We start from the raw sequence: 22,191 nt of genomic DNA on the forward strand, positions 1-22,191 counted from the left end.
ATACATGAAACCAGAAAAGGGCAGTTTCCTTGTAAATTTTCCATTCATAAAACAAAAAGCATTGTGCAAATTTAAACAACCCACACAGACAAATGACAAATAGCAATTTCACAAGGTTTCAGTTTGGAAAGAGTTTAGTTATTTTCAGTGGCATTCCAGCTAGCTCCATTTGAAACTAGATGCAAAATTCAAATAGGAAAATCCTCTTTGTACTTTTTAAGTCACCTATACACATTGGCCCAAATCTTCCGATCAGCGCCAGTACTGTTGCCTCCAATGGTGGTCAGACTTCTGCACACTTACCTAGTTACGTTTAAAAGGCTCTGATTTCTGAAGCAGCAACTGAAGAAGTCACTCAGCACAGGAATCCAAGCAGAGACCTGCAAAAAGGATCTGTCCAAAAGATACAGCTGTTTTTTAGAACACTTGCTGCAGGGACGAGCGAAGAGGCAAGTAAGCTATGGAAGGTGGTTGACGTAGGCAAGCGGATCATTGGTCCAGTTGGGGAGTACTCAGGTGAAGTTGTGGGGGTGGGGCCAATGTGCTTGGGTAGTAAGTTTTGTAGTTACCCAGATGTTAGACTAGGTTTCAATCTGTCTAACATTTCCTGGATAACTATTCAGCTAAGTTCCACGGGTCTCTCCCAAGTCTCCAACTCTATCTCAGAGTTGGAGACATTCACAGAGTGTTCTGGAGAGCAGGGGAATTACCCATCGGAAGTAGAAACTTCCTAGGCAATTCCCACGTAGGTCCACATGTCAGGACTTCCACAGGCCTCCTGATGCACATCTCAGTCGTATGTCTGGTTTCTAACTATCCAGAAACTGGAAGATTTGGTCCTATGGTGCTATTTCTGGAGGCACTGTAACCTTTCCAGCCTGGAAATCTATTTTCAGAAACACGGTGGCCCTCAACTTCTATGCCTCTGGTTATTTTCAGGGGTCAGTTGGGGATCTTTGGAGTCTCCCAATCAGCTGTCCACAGTTGCGTCAAGCTGGTGACAGATGCTCTGTTCAGGTGTGCATTGACATTCACTACCGTACGGATAGGGCCAGCCAGGCAGAGTGAGCCAGAGGCTTTGCAGTGATTGCTGGGTTCCCCCCACGTCCAGGGTGCAATCAATTGCACACATGGCCATCAAAGTGCCAGAGGGCGAGCCAGGTGCCTTTGTCAACAGGAAAGGATACCACTCCATGAATGTGCAGATAGTGTGTAACCACAGGGTGCAAATTCTGCAAGTCTGTGCAAGGTACCCTGGCAGCTCCAATAACGCTTACAGCCTGAGACACTTCCAGGTGCTGAGGCTCTTTAGTGCTCCAGCCCGACTGGATGGATGGCCGCTGGGTGACAAGGGCTTTTCCCGGAAAAGGTGGCTCATGACGCCTCTCTGCCACTCAAGAACAGAGGCTATGCAGCAGTACAACTGGTGCCATGGCTTCACAAGGGCGGAGGTAGAGAGAGCCACAGGTCTTAAGATGCACTTCTGATGCCAGGACCATTCAGGGGTGCACTCCAATACCCCCCAGATTATGCGTCACTGATAGTAGTTGCATGCTGCGCTCTGCACAATCTGGCACTGGAAAGTGGAGACGCAGTGGAGGGAGAAGATCTTGAGGCAGCTGCTCAGGCAACAGACAATGGGTCTAGTATTGAGTCCGAGGACCAGTACGGTCAGGATAACGCTGAGGGCATGTAGAAGCTGACCTGGGCAAACTCCAGGGAGGCAGGGACGCTTTGATCCAATGCTCCTTTAGCTAGCCTACCAAATAACAACCACCACATGCCAGGGCTGCAGGCTCCATACTTGATCCCTGACAGGAACATTTGCTTGGTTAACAGCATGCACTGTGCCATTTCAATAAAGTTTAATGAGAAACAATTCACTCATAACATCATGGGTTACCCTGCACCTGCAGAACAAATGAAGCACCCAGAGGCTTGTACAGAAACACATGATATGGTGCCTGGCGTAAATTTAACAAATGAAATTCAGAGGTGTTCTCCATCAAACTGATTAAGAATTAAATTAAAAGTGGGGATATAAAATATCAGCCACTCTCAGGCTATGTTGTGATTAAGATGCTTTAAGTTTGTGTTTGCGGGTGCTACATTTGGGTGTTCCCCCCCCTTGCTGGCACTGGCATTGGAGACAGCCTGCTTGCTCTGCTGTCCTGTTGGCCTTGATGGCTTTGGCAGGCGTCCTCTGGCCCGTGAAACCTGTGCTGGTCCCGCCTGGGAGGGAGTGGCCAGTGCCACAGCTGGCTTCTCCCCAGTCACCGCAGCCTCAGCGGATGCCATGGTCACTGGCAGAGAGGCGGAGGAGCTGCTGCCCTCATCTGGAGCGCCCTGAGAGGAGCCTGCAGAGACAACAGGCAGCTCGTGCACCAGCGGGAGGTCGCTCTGGACCTCCCTGCTCGCCATTGATGGATGGGCATCTAGCTGGGATACTGGGTGCCCAATCCATCTCCCACACTGACAATGACTGCCTGAGTTCATTGCCGGTGTGATAGCTTGCGGGTCCGAGTGCATCCCAAGAACCCCTGATTCAGCTCCTGGAGGAGCCCCTCCATGAGTTGCCACTCTCTCCATGGAGGAGACATTGCGCTCGGCCATGAGGATCACTGCATTGCTCGTGCTCTGCAAGGGCTCCTCTACAATGGAGAACATGGCACGCAATCCCTGTATCCCCGCCAGATCCTCCCGCACACCTGCTGGATGTCCAGCATCTGCTGCCTCAGGGAGGACTCCAGAGGCCCATCATCAGCCATCGAGTGAGCATTGTCCTGGTCCCCAGCACTCCTCCGACTGCCCTGAGCGCTCTCTGCCTCCTCCTGTACCGCAAGCGAGTATGAAGTGCCCTCACCAATGTGCCCCGAGATACAAGCCTCCGATCTAATGCCCGAGGTACTTGTATTTGTGCTGGTGCCTGCTTGGCAGAGAGGGTGTGATGCAGGTACGTTCTGTTGGCCCCTGTCCTCTGGGGTCAGTAGTGGGCCTTCAGGCTCTTCACCCCGATGGGCTGCTGGTGAGCCAGACAGGAAGAGCAAGGACATGTCATTACACTGTTACTGTGCATGCCTGGCACCCGGGTGAGACAGAGATATGCATCAGGGTACCCTCGTCTTTCTGTTATCAATGGGGATTACAGGTTTGAGGCTCACATCAATATAGAGACTACAGTGGGATGGTTGTAATGACAGATTCTGACCTCAGTGCCCTGCACTCTTACCTCCCTGTGGCACCCCAACCTCACCGCGGCCAGCTGAACCGAGGCACATGGCGCCTCTCCAGCTCTAGCGGTCTCCTGCTCATATCGGGTCAAACTGAGTAGCTGGGGCGGTCTTCTGTCAGTCCGCAACCTCTTGGTATTGTTATGGGATGTATTCTCCTGAAAGGATAGAGGAGCATTGATTAGTTCACCCTGTACCTGCATTGCCACTGCAGCCTGGCCAACCCCACCTGAGGAATACCTCGCAGGGCTCAGCCGATTCGTGACTCTGGAACCGCAAGACACTCAGTCCAAGCAGCCAGGGCTCACTCCCTTGACCAGATGTTTCCTCTTTGACATTTGCCACTCACACTAAGATCTGAGAGGTTGGGGGGGGGGGGGCAGCGAATGGACAGCTCTTAACTGCTGTGCTAAGAGACCCACGCCAAAATGGTACTCACCCTTCCCGATCGCAGGAGATCATTGAAGCGCTTCAAGCACTGGACCCATGTGCGCCTCACCACATCAAGGCTGCTGACCCAGGATGCCACCTCCTCCCAGGCCCATTTGGTGAGGTGGGGTGGGCCTCCTCCTCCTGTCCCTGGAGACAAGGATTTCTCGCCGTGCTGCCATCTCCTCCAGGAGGGCAGCGAGGCAGTCGTCAGAGAAATGTGAGGCCGACTGCCCTGCCGACCTGCCTTCCTGCCTGCCGTGTCCACCAGCAACCGAATCCAGCATGACGACTTCGTGTCCCTCTGTGGCAGCCTTCCAGGGGCTGCCTGGGCCGCTTTTGAATTGGCCAACAGGTCGCCATTGGATTCAGCGGCCATTCAGCTCCCGCCCCTTCTCGCTGTTGCGTCTTACGCTGGCTTTAATTGGCCCGCCCAGCATAAAAATTGTGGCGCAGAGCTGATCACAGGTGGCGGTTGGGATCCCGCCCGCCCCCGCTGAGCCCGACGTTAAATGAAAAAGTCTGGCCATGGAAGATACAATGTTTAAGTGAAGTACTTTTTATTACTACTTTATAATGGTTTATCACCATTTTATGTTTCAGATAAACATTCATATTTACAGTGTTTTCCGGTTCACATACTTGTGGCTAGGCATCCTAATTCAAAAATTCCAAAATCTAGAAATTACTTGGTCCCCAGCATTCTGGACTGGGGAGGTTACAGTGTACCATCTCAAGGAGATTTTTTCTCCCAGGCTCAGAAAGCAAAGCAAATCTGTGGTAAAAATAAATGATCGCCCTGTCCATCAGGTCAGCCATTTATTCTAGTCATGGGTAGAATGAGCTCATGGCTGTCCCACACAGGTCATTGGCAACAATATTTCCATATTGTTGCCTTGTATTAACTTTTCAAAATATCCATTGGAAGTAATCAGCAATTAAAACAATGATATTGGATTAGCCAGCTCTGCAGATTTAACTAAAATAATCTATATCAATAAGATCCTGTGGAATGTAAAGGAGGAAAGTGAACCAAAAAATATAAAATGAACACTTTTACTAGTTAACTTTGCTTATAAGCCCCATTTTTGATGATGGATAAAATTAATTTGTCCAAACAAGGAAGTGCCACCTACAACCGAGTACTGCAAATCCAGAATTAAAACTACCCATCAAGGCAGTAAATGGCTTTTTCCCTTTAATAGTAAATGAGGCCCTGGTCCTCTATAGCAATTATAAATGAACGCCAGGCTCAAGGTGCTCCTTCTGATGAACAATCACCGATCTGAAACTAACTTTTTTTTCTCTCCACAGATGCTGTTTGGTCTGCTGAGTATTTCCAGCATTTTCTGTTTTTATTTCAGACTTTCACATCCAGAGTGTTTTGCTTTTGTGTCAAGGTGTTTAAGTTACAAAATGTTGCGTTAGGGTCTTATGCTGTACTCCTAAACATTATTTATTTGTTTTTGGGGTGTGCATAGCACTTACTTATTCCATCCACAGCTGCCTGAAGGGCATTAAGGTCAGCTGCACTTGGGACAGTTGGGTTTTAACAATAATCCAAGAGCTTTCATTGCATTTTGTCAGGTTGCAGTTTACAATTGAAATGAATTATTGAATTCAATTTCTTAATTGACAAGATCTGAATTCAGGATCACTAGGATGCTAGAGCAGTACCATAACCACCAGGCTACCACACAAAGCATCATAGGAAAGTCAAAACACTACTTCACATATTGAATTTATAAATTGTCTTATTACATCACTAAAATGTCTCAAAAAGCTTCATAAATTATGGTACTTCTGGACTGTGACTGTTGGCAAACATTAAGTTAGTACTTCAGTGGATATCTTGTGAATGGGGCTGAAGTCCAGGGCCATCTACTGCATAGAATATCATTTTGCCAGTTCAAGTGTTTTCCTGATGACTGTTTAATTTAATAGCAATATGTAGCCCATATAAACATTGTCACATTCCATTCCTACATCATTTAACTAAGCAATTAAATTATAGAGAAATGGAAAGTGAAAACACCTGTATTATCTACATTCTAGTGTTATTTGAGAATTCCATTTTCTATACGTTTGGAGATTTATTTGCAACTGTTAGTCTTTCTGCTTCTTTGATGATGTGATATGGCAATATACATGTTTCACACATGAAGTCATACTAAGATGCTATGAGCCTGTTAACCTCATGTTTATGGTACTGGATTAGCAACCCAAGGATCATGAACTCATAAATTTGGAAACTTGTGGTTGAAACCGTGAAGGATACTGGATTACGGTAAAAATCCAAATGGTCAACATGTATCTGACAATGTGTTTCAGTGTAACCCAAGTATGAGCAATACATACTGTCTTGCCAGTGTCACCCACATACAAAGAACAAATAGCGTTTAAGGGAAGAGCAACACATCCTAACACACAAACTTGAAATTTAAAAAGATAGCAGAGGTTTTTAAAACATACTGATTTTATATTATTGAACAGCTATACTATTAGGTCTTTCAGAAAACTATTCTGATTCCAGCACATCTGGACCTTAAGTGGCTAAAGTGGTTGAATGGTATTTAAATTGGTAGGAGTCATTTATTATTCTATCAAATTATAATGGCGAGAAAGCCAAGCCAAAAATCACCAACAGCTTTGGAAAACAGTTAAAAGGTGGTCTTTATTCAAGTACTGCTTTGTCATTTGTAGTGGCAAACAGATGCAAAGTTTTTTTCATTTATCCAGCACCGACTGAAAACGTAAAAATAGATTCCACAGAGCTGGCTGTGACACAACAGCCTCTACCAAACATAGTGCTAAGAAGGCAAACAGCTGGAAACAAGCAGACAAACAAAGTTAAGAAAAGGAAATTCAGTAGAGAGAAGTTACATTTTCCATCCCGATACAATTTATGTGGCTGACTGCCTAGCATATAACAAATTTACACTTAGTCATTTGGTAGTACAGAACATAAGAATTGCTGAAAAAAGAGACATGTCAAAGCTTTTCGCCTTGCACTCATCAGGACACTTCAAAGAATACCACCATAAAGGGAAAAGAATTTATACCGTATGAGTAGAGTGTGCCAATTGGTTGGCAAATAGACTCTGATCGGTAGAGCCGTTGCCATGGAGAATGCACCAATTTATGGTGACAGTTAACTGACAAGCATTGTTTGAAATTTAAGCAGGGAGCTTGACCCTGATCAAGGCATTCCCCTGAGGAATGAGTCAGCAAATAGCTGTCACTTATTTTGTTGTGTGTCTGTGTGCATGTTCTCTGTCTGCAAAGGACAGAGCCCTGTGCAGTATACGCAAATGTGCCAAACTGCGAGCCTGACTGACAACCTTAATGATGCTGAAATAGGGTGCATCTAAGACATCCTGCGGGATAATGACTATCCTGATCAGGTCATTTTGCGTTGCAGATCACACAAACTCATGAACAGGCCTATGGCTGTCATTTTCAGCCCTGAAAAGCACCCAGTCCACCTCAGATTACCCTGGAAGGGCAAGGTATCTCATAAATTGGAGCAACAGGTGAAGCTAGCCATTTCCACGCTGTTACTACGCAGTAGCAACACTAATAGTATTCACCACTAAACACGATGCTGCCGTCAAGTCAAAAGACATTCTGCTTATCACACAAATGAGTATGTGGTACATGAATTTCAGTGCCAGTGTGATGCTAGGTATGTAGGCTGTACATCCCAAAGACTGGTGGATCGTTTCAATCAGCATATCCCAACTGCTGTTCACAATGGGCAAGGTATAGACCATACCCAACCAGCCCATGCCTGCAAAATTCAAAGTGTGTCCAAAATTAGATGTGATTAAGCGATTGGGCAACATTTGCTAAATAATCCTCAGTGTGCTAAGAATTACGTTGACAATCAATTTAAGGTTGTTAGTCAGTTTGCAGTTTGGCACATTTGTGTATACTGCAAGCTACATGTATTAACACACAGGGCTGTACTTTGCAGACAGAAAAAACATGTACACACATTGCAAAAATAAAAATACCTGGAAAAACTCAGCAGGTTTTTCCTGCTGAGTTTTTCCAGGTATTTTTGTTTTTGTTTTGGATTTCCAGCATCCGCAGTTTTTTGCTTTTATGTACACACATTGCACCTGTTTCAACTAAACAAAATAAGTGACAGCCATTCGCTGACACATTCCTCAGAGCAATGCCTTGACCTATCGGGGTCAAGCTGCCTAGTTTAAATTTCAAAAAATGCTTGTCAGTTCTCCATGGCAACACCTCTACCAGAGTCCACTTGCCAACCAATCAGCACTTTCTTCTCTTACAGTATAAAATGTTGCTTTCCCCTTATATTGTTATTCCTGCAAAGTGTCCTGATGAGTGCAAGATGTCGCTTTTTTCAGCAATATTTACACTTCTTGTGAATCAACTCACCCAGTTTGCTTCTAGTCTGTTCATTGCCCAGCAGGACTTGGCAGTAAAATATTGTGAAACATTTCCCAATTTTGTATTCCTATCTGTATAAACACAGCATTTAAAATGTTCAACACATTTGTGCTGAACAGCTCCACTAAATCACAATGTCCATGGGTCTGCTGGGTTTTGCTGACCTAGAAAGCTCACTCAACTGTGCTTTCATTACAGCAACCTTGATGGACTAAATACAAAACGTAATGCTCAACAACTTGAGAAAATCTCATAATTTGCATTCCAGAAAATAGATTTACAAAAGGTGCTTATCATAAAAAGACAAATTAAAATGTTATTGGCACACACTGTGGGTGAAGTATGGCAGTTCTTTTTTGTATGATAATTTTGTTCAGTACCAACAGTTTTCTCCATTTTCCATGTTTAACCTGATTTTTAATAGAGTGGTTTAAAAATGAAACTCTAAATCATTCCTGAAATTTTTGGGTTGGAAGAATGAACATGTAACATGAATACAGCTTTGAATTTTGTTATTTTCAAGAAGGTGTTCTCGTGTTTGACACAGAAAAACAAGTAGCAAACTAATGAATTGTTTAAAATCATGAAAATTAATATACTTTTTGTAAATGAGAGTATAACCTATAATCTTCATATACTTCTTGGAAGTGTATGGGGAAAAGAGGGAGACACCAATCACTCAAAGCCAATGAAAAACCAGTTTAAACAATCTGCCATTCTTTTCAAATTTTCCTCCTCTTTCTATCTTGTTCTTGAAGATGGCAACACATTCTGGGATAAAACTCCACAGATGCCAGCAACCTCCGTATTTCTTCATCACAAGATAACTACAGGTGAGGATAGCTATTTGGCCCATTTTATTCTATCCAACTAGAAAGACTCAACACCTTCCCCTTTGCTGCATTTAATTGGTTAGATTATTCCTCTAACTGGGAGTCCATTCCAAGCGTTGATTGCTTGGAAAAGATAAATTCAGACTAGTTTACATTGCAAGAGTGAGATAAGGAACTACGTGGTCAAACTAATTAATTTAAACTGATATTAGTCTAAATTTGTCTTTAATTAGTTTGACCATGTAGTGCCTTATCTCACTCTTGCAATTTAAACTAGTTTGAATTTATCTTTTCCATGCCATTAACTATCTTGTATCACCTCTTAGATGCCTCCTATCCAGCCATTTTTCTCATGACTGTATAACATTAAGGGCCAGTCTTGAGACTCTTACCAGTCTTGTTTTCAACAACGTTTTGGTGACCAGAACTAGGCATAGTTGTCGAGATATTTTCTGGCCAGAGCACTATATAGTTTGACCATGATTTCCTCTGATTTGAATTCTATTGTTTTGGCTAAATAGTTTCAACTTTCTATTAGCCTTGCTGGCTGACACCTTGCATTGGTTTGACACGTTGAGCATCAAGTCTCTTTCAGTTTCCATCTGCCTGCTTGGGTGAACGTAAGATCTCATGGCACTATTTCGAAGAATAGCAGGTTATTATCCCCAGTGTCCTGACCAATATTCATCCCTCAGTCAACATTACAAAAACAGATTAGCTGGTCATTATCAGATTGCTGTTTGTGGGAGTTTACTGAGTGAATATTGGCTGCCACAATTTGTATTTTAGAGTGACTACACTTCAAAAAGTACTTCATTGGCTGTAAACACTTTGAGACGTCTCGCAGTTGTGAAAAGCCCTACATAAATGCACATCTTTTTCTTTTCTTTTTTTTCTTTTTAGTTATTTCAGTGTCATTCATGGACCATGTGCTGTCCGTTTTCTTTCCAATATACTGCCCACTTGTACAATTCACCCATCTCATTGCACAATTTTGATCTGTCTCCTCTCTATTTGTTATTAATTTACAAATTTGGTCAACTTCTGAATTCAAAGCAATGGTGTAAATTAGAAACAATTGTTTCAACTCGACACTGATGTAATTTCTCAAACAAGTAATTGTTATTTTCTACCCTGCAAGCAATTTCTCATCAATATCCAACATTTGGCTTGAAGACCCATAGTTTTGAGCCTAATATACTTGTGTGTGGAATATTTGTGTGGCCAATATTTATCCCTCAATCAACTTAAAATAATTATCTGGCCATTACCACATTGCTGTTTGAGGAAACTTGCTGTGTGCATACTGGCTGCGGATTTTTTTTTTATATTACAACAGTGCTAACGCTTCATAAGTATTTCATTGGCTGTAAAACAATTTGGGACATCCTCAGGTTGTGAAAGCCACTATTATAAATGCAAGTCTTTCTTTTATATTAACTCAGGTCAACTCTGCACAGATAAAGAATCAAACACAGATCTTACTGGTTTTTCACAGTTCAGTATCATCCAAGTGTACATTCAACTACCAACCACTAAACTATTATGGCACCCTGCTTATGCAACACAAAAACACACATCAGTTCAGGAATATTTTCAATCAATTCCACCATTTTAGTGCATATATCTCACTTTAAAGAGGAACAATATTTTCAAACTAAACACCTGGACAACAAATTCCCAATCACTTGCAAACTCCCAAAACAAACGTCAAGCTAAATTGCTCAAATTAACAAATTAACTAACTCATGGTACATAATTTAGACTTTTCATAAATATCCTATGCTCAAAAAATTCTATGGCACAGATGTATACAGTCAACTTTACTGTAATAGTGATTCAGGTATTTTGACTTCACTGAGAACTGATAGGTCTGTACAGCACATAGAACAGATTGAGAACTATTTCCATCCACTGCACACAGCTCTGAAAATGAAGATTGCCTGTATTTTCCCCAAATTACATTATGGCTACAACTAAATAAGTGGTCATGAATTTCAAATTTAGTGAGGTTCTTGCAATTTTCAAAGATTACTGTGCACAATTTCTAATTTCAAAAATACAATGATTTATTATCAAATATATCCCAGTGTGGTAGAAAAAAAAAACGCTCATTTAACTTTGGATCAAAGAGCAGAGTTAGTTATTGCTGTCTTGTATTGGTCAATTAATTAATTCCATTTACTATTAGGCTGACCCTATCCTGATTCAATTCCGCATCAACATCTTGTTTATCCATCCCTCATCATCTGCAATCCAAGAGTTTGTTATGAGCAGATATTCTGATCAGTCTTGCTCAAACCCAGAGTTGATCATTTAAAATTCCCCACATTGAACTCTATTTGTAATAGTTTTATTCACTCACTTTTTTTTGGATATAGCCTCTTAGTAGCTTCCTGTCCCCATCCACACAACATACTAGGCCTCCTAGTTAAGTGTCACTGGCAAACTTAGATACTAAACATCTCTATTTCTTCACTGAAGCCATGAACATATATGGTGAAAAGCTGAGGCTCCAGTACAAGTCTCTGGGGAACACCAATTGCTGAGTGCAATTCTTTTAATCCATCCATCTTCTAGCCTCACAACTTGTTGCCAACTCATGTCACAAGGTTACTTCCAATACCATGTACATTTATTTTTGCTCTTAAACTAATATGGGAACTTTAACAAATGCCTTCTGAAGTCCACATAATCAATATCCATAGATAATCAACCATTCACCATGCTGGTGACCTACTTAAAAATGAATTAGGTGCAGACAGCGTTAGGAGACAGCCAGGGCACAAATGAGCAACAATTGAGTATTGTACACATGGGAGTTGAATCTTTGCTTGTGGCCGATGTTGTTGCACATAATGGGGACACACTCAAGATTACCCTAACCCTATAGTGGTGAACAGCAAGATGCTGAAGAATGTTAAGCTGTGGCTGAATACTGACATCATATTCTTGACCCTGAATGTCACATTCTCAGCGCTGTGGATAGACGGAACACAAATTGGAAGGACTTGAATAGAGGGAAGAAACTTAAACAACTGCTTAAGCAACACACATGCATTCAAGGAGAAACACAAAAAAAAGGACAAAGAAACTACATACCCCATTTTCAAAACGCTTGTCTGTAGATAGGTTTATTCCATTCCATCTATTCAGTTGATCTTGAGACTGACGTCCACCTGCAAAAGCAAACCAAAAAGTTTATTTTAAAATATGGCTAGTTAGATTCAAGTTAAACCAAGAAGAGATAAAAAAATATCTGCATACATCAAACAATAGACTGTGCTGATTAAGCTGTTTGATTTTACTGTTTAATATCAGAAACTGTATTATTGTCCACATAAAGAATATTAAGGCTTAAGTCCTCATGTAGTATCACATTCACCATACAGGGTATACTGTATTGCCAGGTGTTATTGTCTATTACTTGAGTACATTAATTGCTGCCAAGAAGGGTTGTCCTCCTATTGTGACTCTCAGTCTGTACCTTTGCTCTCTTGTCTCGGAGTTGGAGAATTGTGGGTTTGAGCCCAACCTGTGCTGACACTATAGTGCAGAATAGAGATAACTGCTACATGATCAGAAGTACTGTATATCACATGAGATATCAAACCAAGAGCATGTTTTTTTGGTCCAGTTACTTACATTTATAGTGAAGTATAATTGGAAGACCAGTGAATAAGAGGAAAGGTGTTATAAAAACTGAAGTTCTTTATTTTAAATGAAATTGAGAGCATAAGGGCAAGACAACACAAGTTCAAACTAGGAGATAAATTTAGAAATGAAATGAGAAAATTCTCTTTTATACAAAGAGACCAGCATTTGGAATAAACTTCCAAATAAGTATACTAATAGCAGATAGTGTGGAATCATTTCAGGAACAACTAGATGCAACAATGGCAGGACTATAGGGTCTGTTTGGATCGATGAAAATAGATCAAATGGCTTCCTTAACCTTCAATACCTTGTGATTCTATTTTGCCACATACTAATACTTCAAAAGAAAAAAAATTGGGAAGAACAGGCTGTTTGATGCTATTGATCAATTGCACCCCCCAAAATGTCAAAATGCGGTCATCTAAAAATATCATGCAATAGAAATAGAGTTTGATCTCCTGTACTAGTAGTTCTGATGATTAGGCCTTTTCATATGAAACCAACTGCCTAAAGGTGTAGCAGAATCAAGAGAATTGGAAATTTGCAGGACTACAGAATAGAAGAATGGAACTACTTGGATAGGAGTTTCAAAAATCTGCCACAGGCACAACAGGCTGAATGGCTTCTTTCCATGCTGTATGCTTCCACAATTGGGAATCTTTTGGCAATCAGCATTTTCACACAGTACTTTGAAACTGCACACAACTCCACAACGGAATGCTTTGTGAGAATTAAAATGGTCCAGTTCCTTACATGTGCATTTATTCACAAGTTTAAAAAAAAAGTCGGTGTTTTACTTGCTTTGTTCACTATTATCACTGGGCAAATCCTCATGACGGAGAAAGAATTTCACTTCTTCCCTACGAGGTCCCCACTTCTGCAGATGTTCATACATCATATGGTCAGAAGGAATGGCACGCTCTGTCAAAGAAACAAAATGTTACCCCTCTACAATATCACAATACTAATTTGAGTCAAAGTATTCAAAAGTAATTAAAATGCCAGAATTAAAAACTTACACAGGCTATGACAGTCTATAAAACACAGCCTTTTTGGCAGTATATTACAATAAATTCCAAGGCAAAATCTAAATCAAGTGGTTCTAATGACACAATGAACTGGACCCTCAAAATTCACTGCTTGTCATCTGCTACTTTAAGTTACAAACATTTCAGATCACGGTGTGTTAACAGTACAGATGTGCCAAGGATGAATAAATTAATGGCGATGTGAGCTTGAAGATATATGGTGTAATGGACTACTATCAATATTTTCCTTCCAGAAGAATGTAGAAAGAGAGCAAACAGTCAAGAAAGTGCATAGGAGCAAGAAAGAAAGTGCATGAGAAAATGACCACATGCGGGAATGTCAGAAAGATTTAACAAAAAAGAGATAGACAGTATAAAAGGTCCCTAGTATTTGAGCTGACTTTTCTTATGAAATAAAATTTGATTGGGAGGGGTGGGCGGGTTGGGGCTAGAGGCTGTAGAAGGGAAAATCGTCTGCAAATAGAGCAAATAAGTGGACTAAATAGACAGAAATTGTTACAATGTGTTGAGGGAATTGGCTGAGGAGTATTAGATGTTGTTTAATGTGGATAAATGCAAGGGGTGGGATTGGGAAGGGAGGGGTGAACTGACTCCTCTCTTTGTCCCACCCCTGGGTTGGTTGTAGCAAAGTTTGAATTTAAAAAGGTGATATTGCCAATTCAATATATGTACTTAATTGTATGTAGTTCAGTGTAAGAAATAAGCCATCCAGTTTTAAGTTAAAGAGTTAGTTTTATTGCTAAAGCTGTCTCAGGTAAAGATGCAGCAATTAACAACAAAAGGTTTAAAATGTACAGATATGTTCAACTACGCACAACCCCAACCCCACCCCCACTTCCCAAGCATTCAAAAAGAAATTTAAAAGCTCTGCAGAGTGTCAGATCTTAAAACTTGACCAAGCAAAAAGTCAAGACAGGAAAAAAAAACACATGGACTGTCCAGATGCTTGTTTATAGCTGAAGGATCACTTTCCACAGTAGCTGCTGGTACTGAAGCTTCTCACTGGAGCAGTCATGGCTGGTTGATTCTCTTTTCCCTTGGAGACAGTGGTGTTGATTTGGAATCTCCTTAAGAGCTCTCGCTTGCAGCAATAAGGCCTTCTGGTGGGTTTTCAAATCACAAACAGCTCAGTTTTGATGTGAGAGAGAGAGAGAGAGGGTAAGGCTGTTGCCAATGGCAGTTTCTCTGACTGTTAGTTCAAATCTAATATATTTTATACCCAAGAGCTGGAACACGTGATCTCTATCTGTTTTCAACCTCGGCCTTAGTCACTGTCTCAGAGAGCTCCGTAGACTGTCTTCATAAAGCAGCTTGTGTCCTTCGCAAATGCATATATAGCTGCTGTTGCCAGTGTCCTTGGGAAAAGTGTTCTTTTCAAAAGCTTTTATACAGTAATACATGTCCAGCGATGACACTACTAAAATTAATATATTGTATATAGCACATCTTGTAAATTCTAAAATTAAATCATAATAGTCTACAAAGCACAACACAGGAAGGTAGTCTGAAGTGCTGATCAATAGCACAGAGAAGCCATTAGTACTAAGAAGTGTCATTTTAGGCTATATAGTCATGGAGATAGAATACAAGCTGCCAAGTGAGCTTGCATGGTGCACTAGCTCAACTTCACCTGGGACAAGTGAAGAGGGCACTCAGTGCGTATCGCTGTGTTAACTCAATGCTATTACAATTACGCAGCTCTTCCTGGGTGCTTTTCCTGCCTGACTGATGCTCTGTAACTACAAAGCTGAAACAAAATGGTTTTATTAAGAGCTTCCACCTCACTGAGGAATCCTTAAGCTAATCCATATCCAACATGTTTGAAAACTCTGCTCAAATTTTCACAGCTGTGACAAATTGCACTACAACAGCTGAGACAATCCACAACATTCTAAACAATCAAAATTCTAAATAAAACAACCCACAACATTCTTTAAAAAAACCTCAATTCGCCCTATTTCCCAATGTTCTTTTAAAATCCTTTAAAAAAATTGCAGGATCCTGATCCACATCTTTGCCAAAAGCTAACCCGTTCTTCCTTGGGCCATTTCTTCTGTACAATGTTTCATTAAAATCCATATTAGTTTTTCAGACATACTGTTTACAACAGGCTAACAGGCGAAAACATTACCTCCACCTAACTTCAGTGGTGGAGGTAATAATGTTGCACTTCTGGCTGCCAAACCTAGTGTGGAAACATCTTGGCTTCCAAGAGGATTCAAACAGCTACTAAACAGAAACTGAGAATTTGGCATCTGAGTTATGAGGAGGATTTAAGAAAGCTGAGAAGGCATACACTGGTGAAAAATTGATTTCAGGAGTTTGCTGAATTTTTAAGATTCTAACAGATATAGATAAGCTGAATCCTAATAAATTGATGTAACCAGAAAAAACATTTTACAGAACGGAGAAAACAAGTAGATGATAAGCACTAAGAAAATGGGAAAGCAGTTAGATCCTGAACCAAAAGCATGGTTAGAGGGATAAGTTTTTAAGAGACCTTTGAAATCAAAGAGGGAGGAAGCAGAGCAAAGAGATTTTTCGGAATTAATTCCAGATGGCACAATGGCTAAAAATAAATGGCCCTAATTTTTAAGTGGGTGACACCGCTGTTGGACGAGCGGGAAGTCAGGTGGGGATATACTACTGGAAGTGATCACTAAAACATGGCGGGACAAAATTATGAAAATATTTGTAAACAAGAATGGTGATCTCAAAATCAATTAACATGGTGGAGCTTGACAAGGAGTTCAGTGGTACCCGTACAACTTTTATGCGCGTAAGAATATGGGCAAGGAGTTTCTGAATGAGTTATAGCTTAGAGGATAGAAGCGGGGGGGCAAACTGGGAGGGCATTTAAGAAAAGTCAACATTTAGGATGATAAAGGCAAGGTATAGGGTTTCTGCATCCAGGGAAAGTGGCAGGTAGAGGTGAGGCAGGCAATGTTGTGGAAGTGAAGGAACATGATCTTGGCAATGGAACAGATGCAGAAAAGGATCTTTGGCTCAGGATTGATTAATTTGACAAATTTCTGCACCTATAAAGGCAAGTTAATTTGAGCTTGAGATGTCACACAACTCAGTCAGGTCCAAGCAATATACTGCGGATGCTGGAATTTGGAAATAAATACAGAAATTACAAGATAAAACCCAGCAGGTCTGACAGCATCTGTGGAGAAACAGAGTTAACATTTCGAGTCCGCATGGCCCTTCTTCAGAGCTCTGAAGAAGGGGCATACAGACTCGAAACATTAACTTTGTTTCTCTCTCCACAGTTGCTGTCAGACCTGCTGGGTTTTTCCAGCATTTTCTGTTTCTATCAGGTACAAAGCAGGTCACTTCCCAGCCAGTTAAGGAATGAATTATTGAAGCAATAACATGGATATTTTTTTAAAAATAGATGAGCATAAAATGTATTTTTCCCAGCTCACTGGAATAATAATATTTTCTTTAACTGGCCAAAAGGATCAAAATCTTTATACTACAGTAAATAATTTAACCTTAAAAAGAAACTTATTGGTAACTTGCACTTTTTCAGCAAACATGGTAAACATTCACTAATGAATAAGAACTGAAACAGTAAACATTTTCTTATATACATGGCCAATGCAGTAAAAGGAGATATACAGTACTCTAAGTACTGATCTATAGCCACTACAATGCAATGCTTTGATGTGAAGGTTGCTCGCTATCCTTTTCTGAAGTTTCAGTAGATTGCTGTAAATATTTAAGCTGAAAAAAATGTGAAATTAATGCTTCCATGGTAAAGAAACAAAATATTTTGTCCACTGTATAAGTTAACACAATGAGTTGGAATAACTTTTCTATCCAGTGAAAAACAGTAAAAACACAATTGCAGATGCAAGTCTTCGCCAGGAAAACAGCTTTTAAAAAAAATATTAAATCAATCATTGTCTTTTCAACCAAGTACATAATCACAGTCCATGAGCCTTTTTTGTTTTGCAAATTTCAAAAACTGAAGTGTCACCTGAAACTGAAATAACAACACAATATCTTGTGTTGATTGGCCAATATACAATCTTTTTACCATTCAGCATACTGGAAATTGGTACTTCTGTTGAACTATGTGGTTGGACTTTTGTCCATTAATCCAACTACTCAAAACCAGCATCAAATAAGTCACTTCATTGAAGTGTACTAACCAATTTTTATATAAACAATACTTTAATACAAAGACACTGGCAGAACCAAAGGTCATTTGGTATGAGATCAATGAACATAATTCTGGGAATAAGGTCTAGTTAGTCTTAGGCATGTAATCCTTTGAGAAGGCAAATTAAACCAAGATGTTGGCACTTGATAGAAACTTATTAACCTTTGTTTCTTCTGTAATTACTTTTAAAAATATCAAGTTATAGGAAACAACATTACAATTGCAGCAACAGGTCATTTGAGCTACCTAGTCTAAGCACAATCTCTCGTTCTCTCTCCCCACCCCCACCAAGTTCCACTTCTCAAGCAACTTTTTAAAGTATATATATTTAGCAATGGTTTATAAGAGAATTGAACATTCTAATCACCTTCTGTGCTTAAATAACACACCTACCTTTAATTTGAGACACAAATTTGCACCCTTGCTATTATAATATATCCTTACACTATGTAGGTTATAAGACCACACATCATTTAAACACTATTTCAATTTTTATGAAGACATTTTGAAAAAGGATTCAGGAATATAATTGAAAATTCAAAATTGTGTACCTGGGAAATATTAAATACAAAGATAGGAAAAACGTTATACACTTATAAGTGTATATGATTGTTTCATTTAAATTACAATGCCAAATTTTGAGAAAGCTTAAAAAAGTTAGCATTGGATTTCTGGGTAGACTAATGAGAAATCCTCACAGATGAGGCAACTAAAAGGGCCCAGGTAAGGGGCAACCATTTCCAGTTAATAACTGGTACCAAGTGAATCCAGATCTACATAGGAACATAGGGCTTAGAAGCAGGAGTAGGCCATTCAGCGCTTCAAGCCTGTTCTGCCATTCAATACGATTGAGGCTGATCTGGTTGTGGTCTCAACTACAATTTGCTGGGTGCCCCCCCATAACCCTCGACTCCCTGTTATTCAAAAATCTGTCGAACTCTGCCTTGAATAAATTCAATGATCCAGCTTCCATTTCTTTGAGGAAGAGAATTCCACATACTAACGACCCTTTGGGAGAAAAAAACTTCTCATCTCCATCTTAAATGGTAGACCTCTTATTCTTAAACCGTGTACCCTGGTTCTACTCTCTTCCACAGTAGAAACATCATCATGGTATCTGTCAAGGTTACCCTGTGTGGATGGGTCAGACGGAAAGGTGGAAAGATAAATATTTAGGAGGGTCTCTTGGGAAAACCCTGTTATTTAATCTATACAGAATCGTAGAATGGTTACATGTAAGTAGTATATAAAAAATAAAGGTTTGCTATTATTGAAAAGCAGAGGGCTGCATATACATCTACTGTTTATTTTCTTGTCAGGGTTGCAGTATCCAATGTATATGAGGAAATTGAGGTCAGGTTTATCACAAAAACTGATGTCAATTTGCTACTCCAAACTATCAACATCATCAGACAAAACTCAACCAGAGATGAATTTAACACTGCTACTTATTTAGATAAATACCATTATAATTGGTAGTTCATTTATAATCTAAATCACTTGCACCACCAACACCTTGTTTGTGTACTTCATCCACTCAACATGAGCCACTTTCTTTCCTCCTGCCAAGTGTCTTTGGTTACCATCATTTTCACATTTTAAAAAACTGTGTCTACATTCAAATGGTCCAACTTGCACATTTCTGTTGAGGTTTTAAATAAATTTACTCACAGTAAAGGACTGAGGCACATGGACTGGGGAGATTCCAGTTTCAATCCATGGTCAAATTATCTGATCTCAACTAAAGCAATGAATTGTCATCACCCCTGAACTAAAAAGTGGAGATAAAGAATAAATCATCCAGAGATCATGTATCGAACTGCAAGTCAGAGGCCTCTGGCAAAACGTAAGGGCACCTCAACACGCTGCAAGGACTTGATGGGTTTATCTGTAATACCCTACTCCCAAAGGAAGAGGAGCCACTTAGAAGTACCAGAGGACTGCTGGTATCCATAGGATCATATTCCTACATGAGCTACCACCTTCAGGTGACTTGGGGAGAAAATTGGATTAAAAAAAAAGACAATAGTTATCAGTTGTTATATGAATGGGCAACTTCACTCAAACATATTCCCTTCCAGTATGAAATAGATATACCGTATTTCCATTCAGACAAGTTTGACTGTGAAACTATGCAATATCACGTATGTGCTGGGTAAGAATGAGAAAATCCCATTCCATCCATCTAGATCTATATATAGGGCTCAAGCCATTTTATCATCCACCTACTTGAGAGAACAATTTATTTATCTTTATTCCTCCTCAAATCCAAGATCTGTCATTTTATTTTTTGAAAAATTAGCTGTGTTCGTTGCAGTTTATTTCTCATGTTAAAAATGGTGTGATGTAATTGCTTTAAGCCCACCACTTCCTCGTTTCAGTCATATTCTTGTTTCATTGAAAACACTATTGATTTGAATGTGTGTGTGCAATTTCACAATTTACTAGATTTAAGAAATAGATTTAAGCATACTGGAGCAAAAACATAGTGCAGTAATAATATGCCTAATTATTTTTAGAAGACTTTGTTAATATGATAAAAGAGTTAATAGAAAATGTCAGAGGTGGAATATCAATGCTGTGTTCATGTTAATATTTTTATTGATTAAATTACATCTTTAATTGAAAAATCAACCATATTGTGGGGCTATTCTAAGCTGAGGAAGAACTTCAAAATGATGATTAGCCTGTGGAAAAGGACTCTGGAGAAGCAGTGAAAACTGATTCCCTCCAGCCCTTGCATTATTCTGGGAAATGGGGATAGTATGGGAAAAAGACATTAAAGTGGAAGATCAGCCATGATCGTAATGAAAGGCAGAGCAGGCTCAACGTGCTGAATGGCCTACTCCTGTTCCTATGAAATGAGACCATCAGGATACATGGAAAAATAAAGAATTTTAAGCCCAAATTACAAACAATTACAGACACAAACATGGCATTCAGCCCTGATGGCCCATGCCAATGGTTACACTCCTCATGAGCCTCCATCCACCCTACTCCCATACCTTTCTAGTCCTTTCTCTTTCATGTATTTTATCTAGCTTATCCTTAAATGCGCCCATGTTACGTGCATCAATTACACACATTTCAACCACTCTCCAAGAAGTTTCTCCTGAGTTCCCTATTTATTTATTGATGATCACCTTATTTTGATGGCTCCTAGTTCTAGGCATCAGCCCCCGCCCCAAGTAGAAACATCTATGCTACAACTATTATATTGAATCCCTCCATAACCAAAGAAACGTCAATCAGGCCCTCTCTCAGTCTTCTACATTTCTAAAGTTAACTGCACTTCCCACTGGAATCCCAATGGGCTTCCCAGTAAGCAATGGTTCAGGTTCACGTTATGGTCCATTTCATTCACATTTAGGAGATTTTCAGTGACTCAACCCCAGATTGCCTTTTGCTTTCCTTCTCTGGAAGGAATGTGGAGTTTGGGACCTGGATCCTCCCAGAGCTTGTTGATCACCCACGTGGTATTAGAGATAAATTTGTAAACAGAGGATTCGTAAACTGGTTCCTGACTTTTTCTTTGTCTCTCAGGAAATGGGAGAAGAGGGATAGTTAGTTAATGGACCTAAAATGAACCAAAGAATGATGTTGAGCACTGTGGTTGATTGTCTTTTTTTGGTCTGTACAGATAAAACAATTATACAATGGTATATACTTGATAACGGTAAATAAGTGCAATACCTACCATTTCCACGCCACACTTCAGCCAAGTGGCAACCAATCTCACCAGGTTCTTTGCAAAATTCAATAACATCTCTACATGTTGTTTCTGGTGTTATGGGGACTTCTGTTAAACCCTGCTCATTGTTACTCAAGTACACAGTCAGTATCATCTGAAAAGAAAGGAAATTTTAGACATTAGATTTATAGTATAATCTGTTCTCTATTTTCCACAGATTTCCAAAGAATACCACAGTGCATTCAAATTTCAAGAATCAGAATGGGTCAAATAAATAGTGTATTGTGCGAATTAGAAGTACAGAAAAAATGAAATCAGTACAAATAACGATTAAACTCATTTTTAAGGCCAAATTTGGACTGTGGATACCACAACATTCTCTGTCCTCTGAAGAGCTCAAGCTCACTTGAAATATTTCAAGTTAAAAATAAGATGAACGTGTACAAGGTATATTTGCTCTAGATTAAGCTAAAAGCAAATTAGTAAAGATGTATTTATTGTTTTGAAATGCCCAGTAACAGAATGTAACACTTCAATGTAATAGGAATGCACTTTCCCCAGCAATATTTTACAAATGTACAACCTGCAGAACAGCTATCTCAGTAATACATCAGCAAACATTCAATCCCAGCTCAACTAAAGTGTGTCCCAAAAAGAAATGTTTGAGCCAGATCTAACACAATGATGTCTAGTGGTTCTCAAAACG

General features: G+C 40.0%; 1 protein-coding gene across 6 annotated transcripts in view; it reads right to left on the minus strand.

Annotated features, from left to right (window-relative positions):
- The window catches only part of ppp1r13bb (protein phosphatase 1, regulatory subunit 13Bb), a 98,049-nt gene that overhangs the window by 48,960 nt on the left and 26,898 nt on the right, over nt 1-22,191 (minus strand). For all 6 annotated transcript variants that reach the window (XM_078562451.1, XM_078562450.1, XM_078562449.1 and 3 more), the window contains exons 2-4: nt 21,492-21,639; nt 13,373-13,492; nt 12,017-12,093 (exon numbers count right to left, since the gene is read on the minus strand). In XM_078562451.1, coding sequence (XP_078418577.1) covers nt 12,017-12,093; nt 13,373-13,492; nt 21,492-21,639 — 345 coding nt within the window. The remainder of the gene's footprint in view (nt 1-12,016; nt 12,094-13,372; nt 13,493-21,491; nt 21,640-22,191) is intronic.

The sequence above is a fragment of the Cetorhinus maximus genome, chromosome 18, assembly GCF_964194155.1.
Source record: "Cetorhinus maximus chromosome 18, sCetMax3.hap1.1, whole genome shotgun sequence".
NCBI lineage: Eukaryota > Metazoa > Chordata > Chondrichthyes > Lamniformes > Cetorhinidae > Cetorhinus > Cetorhinus maximus.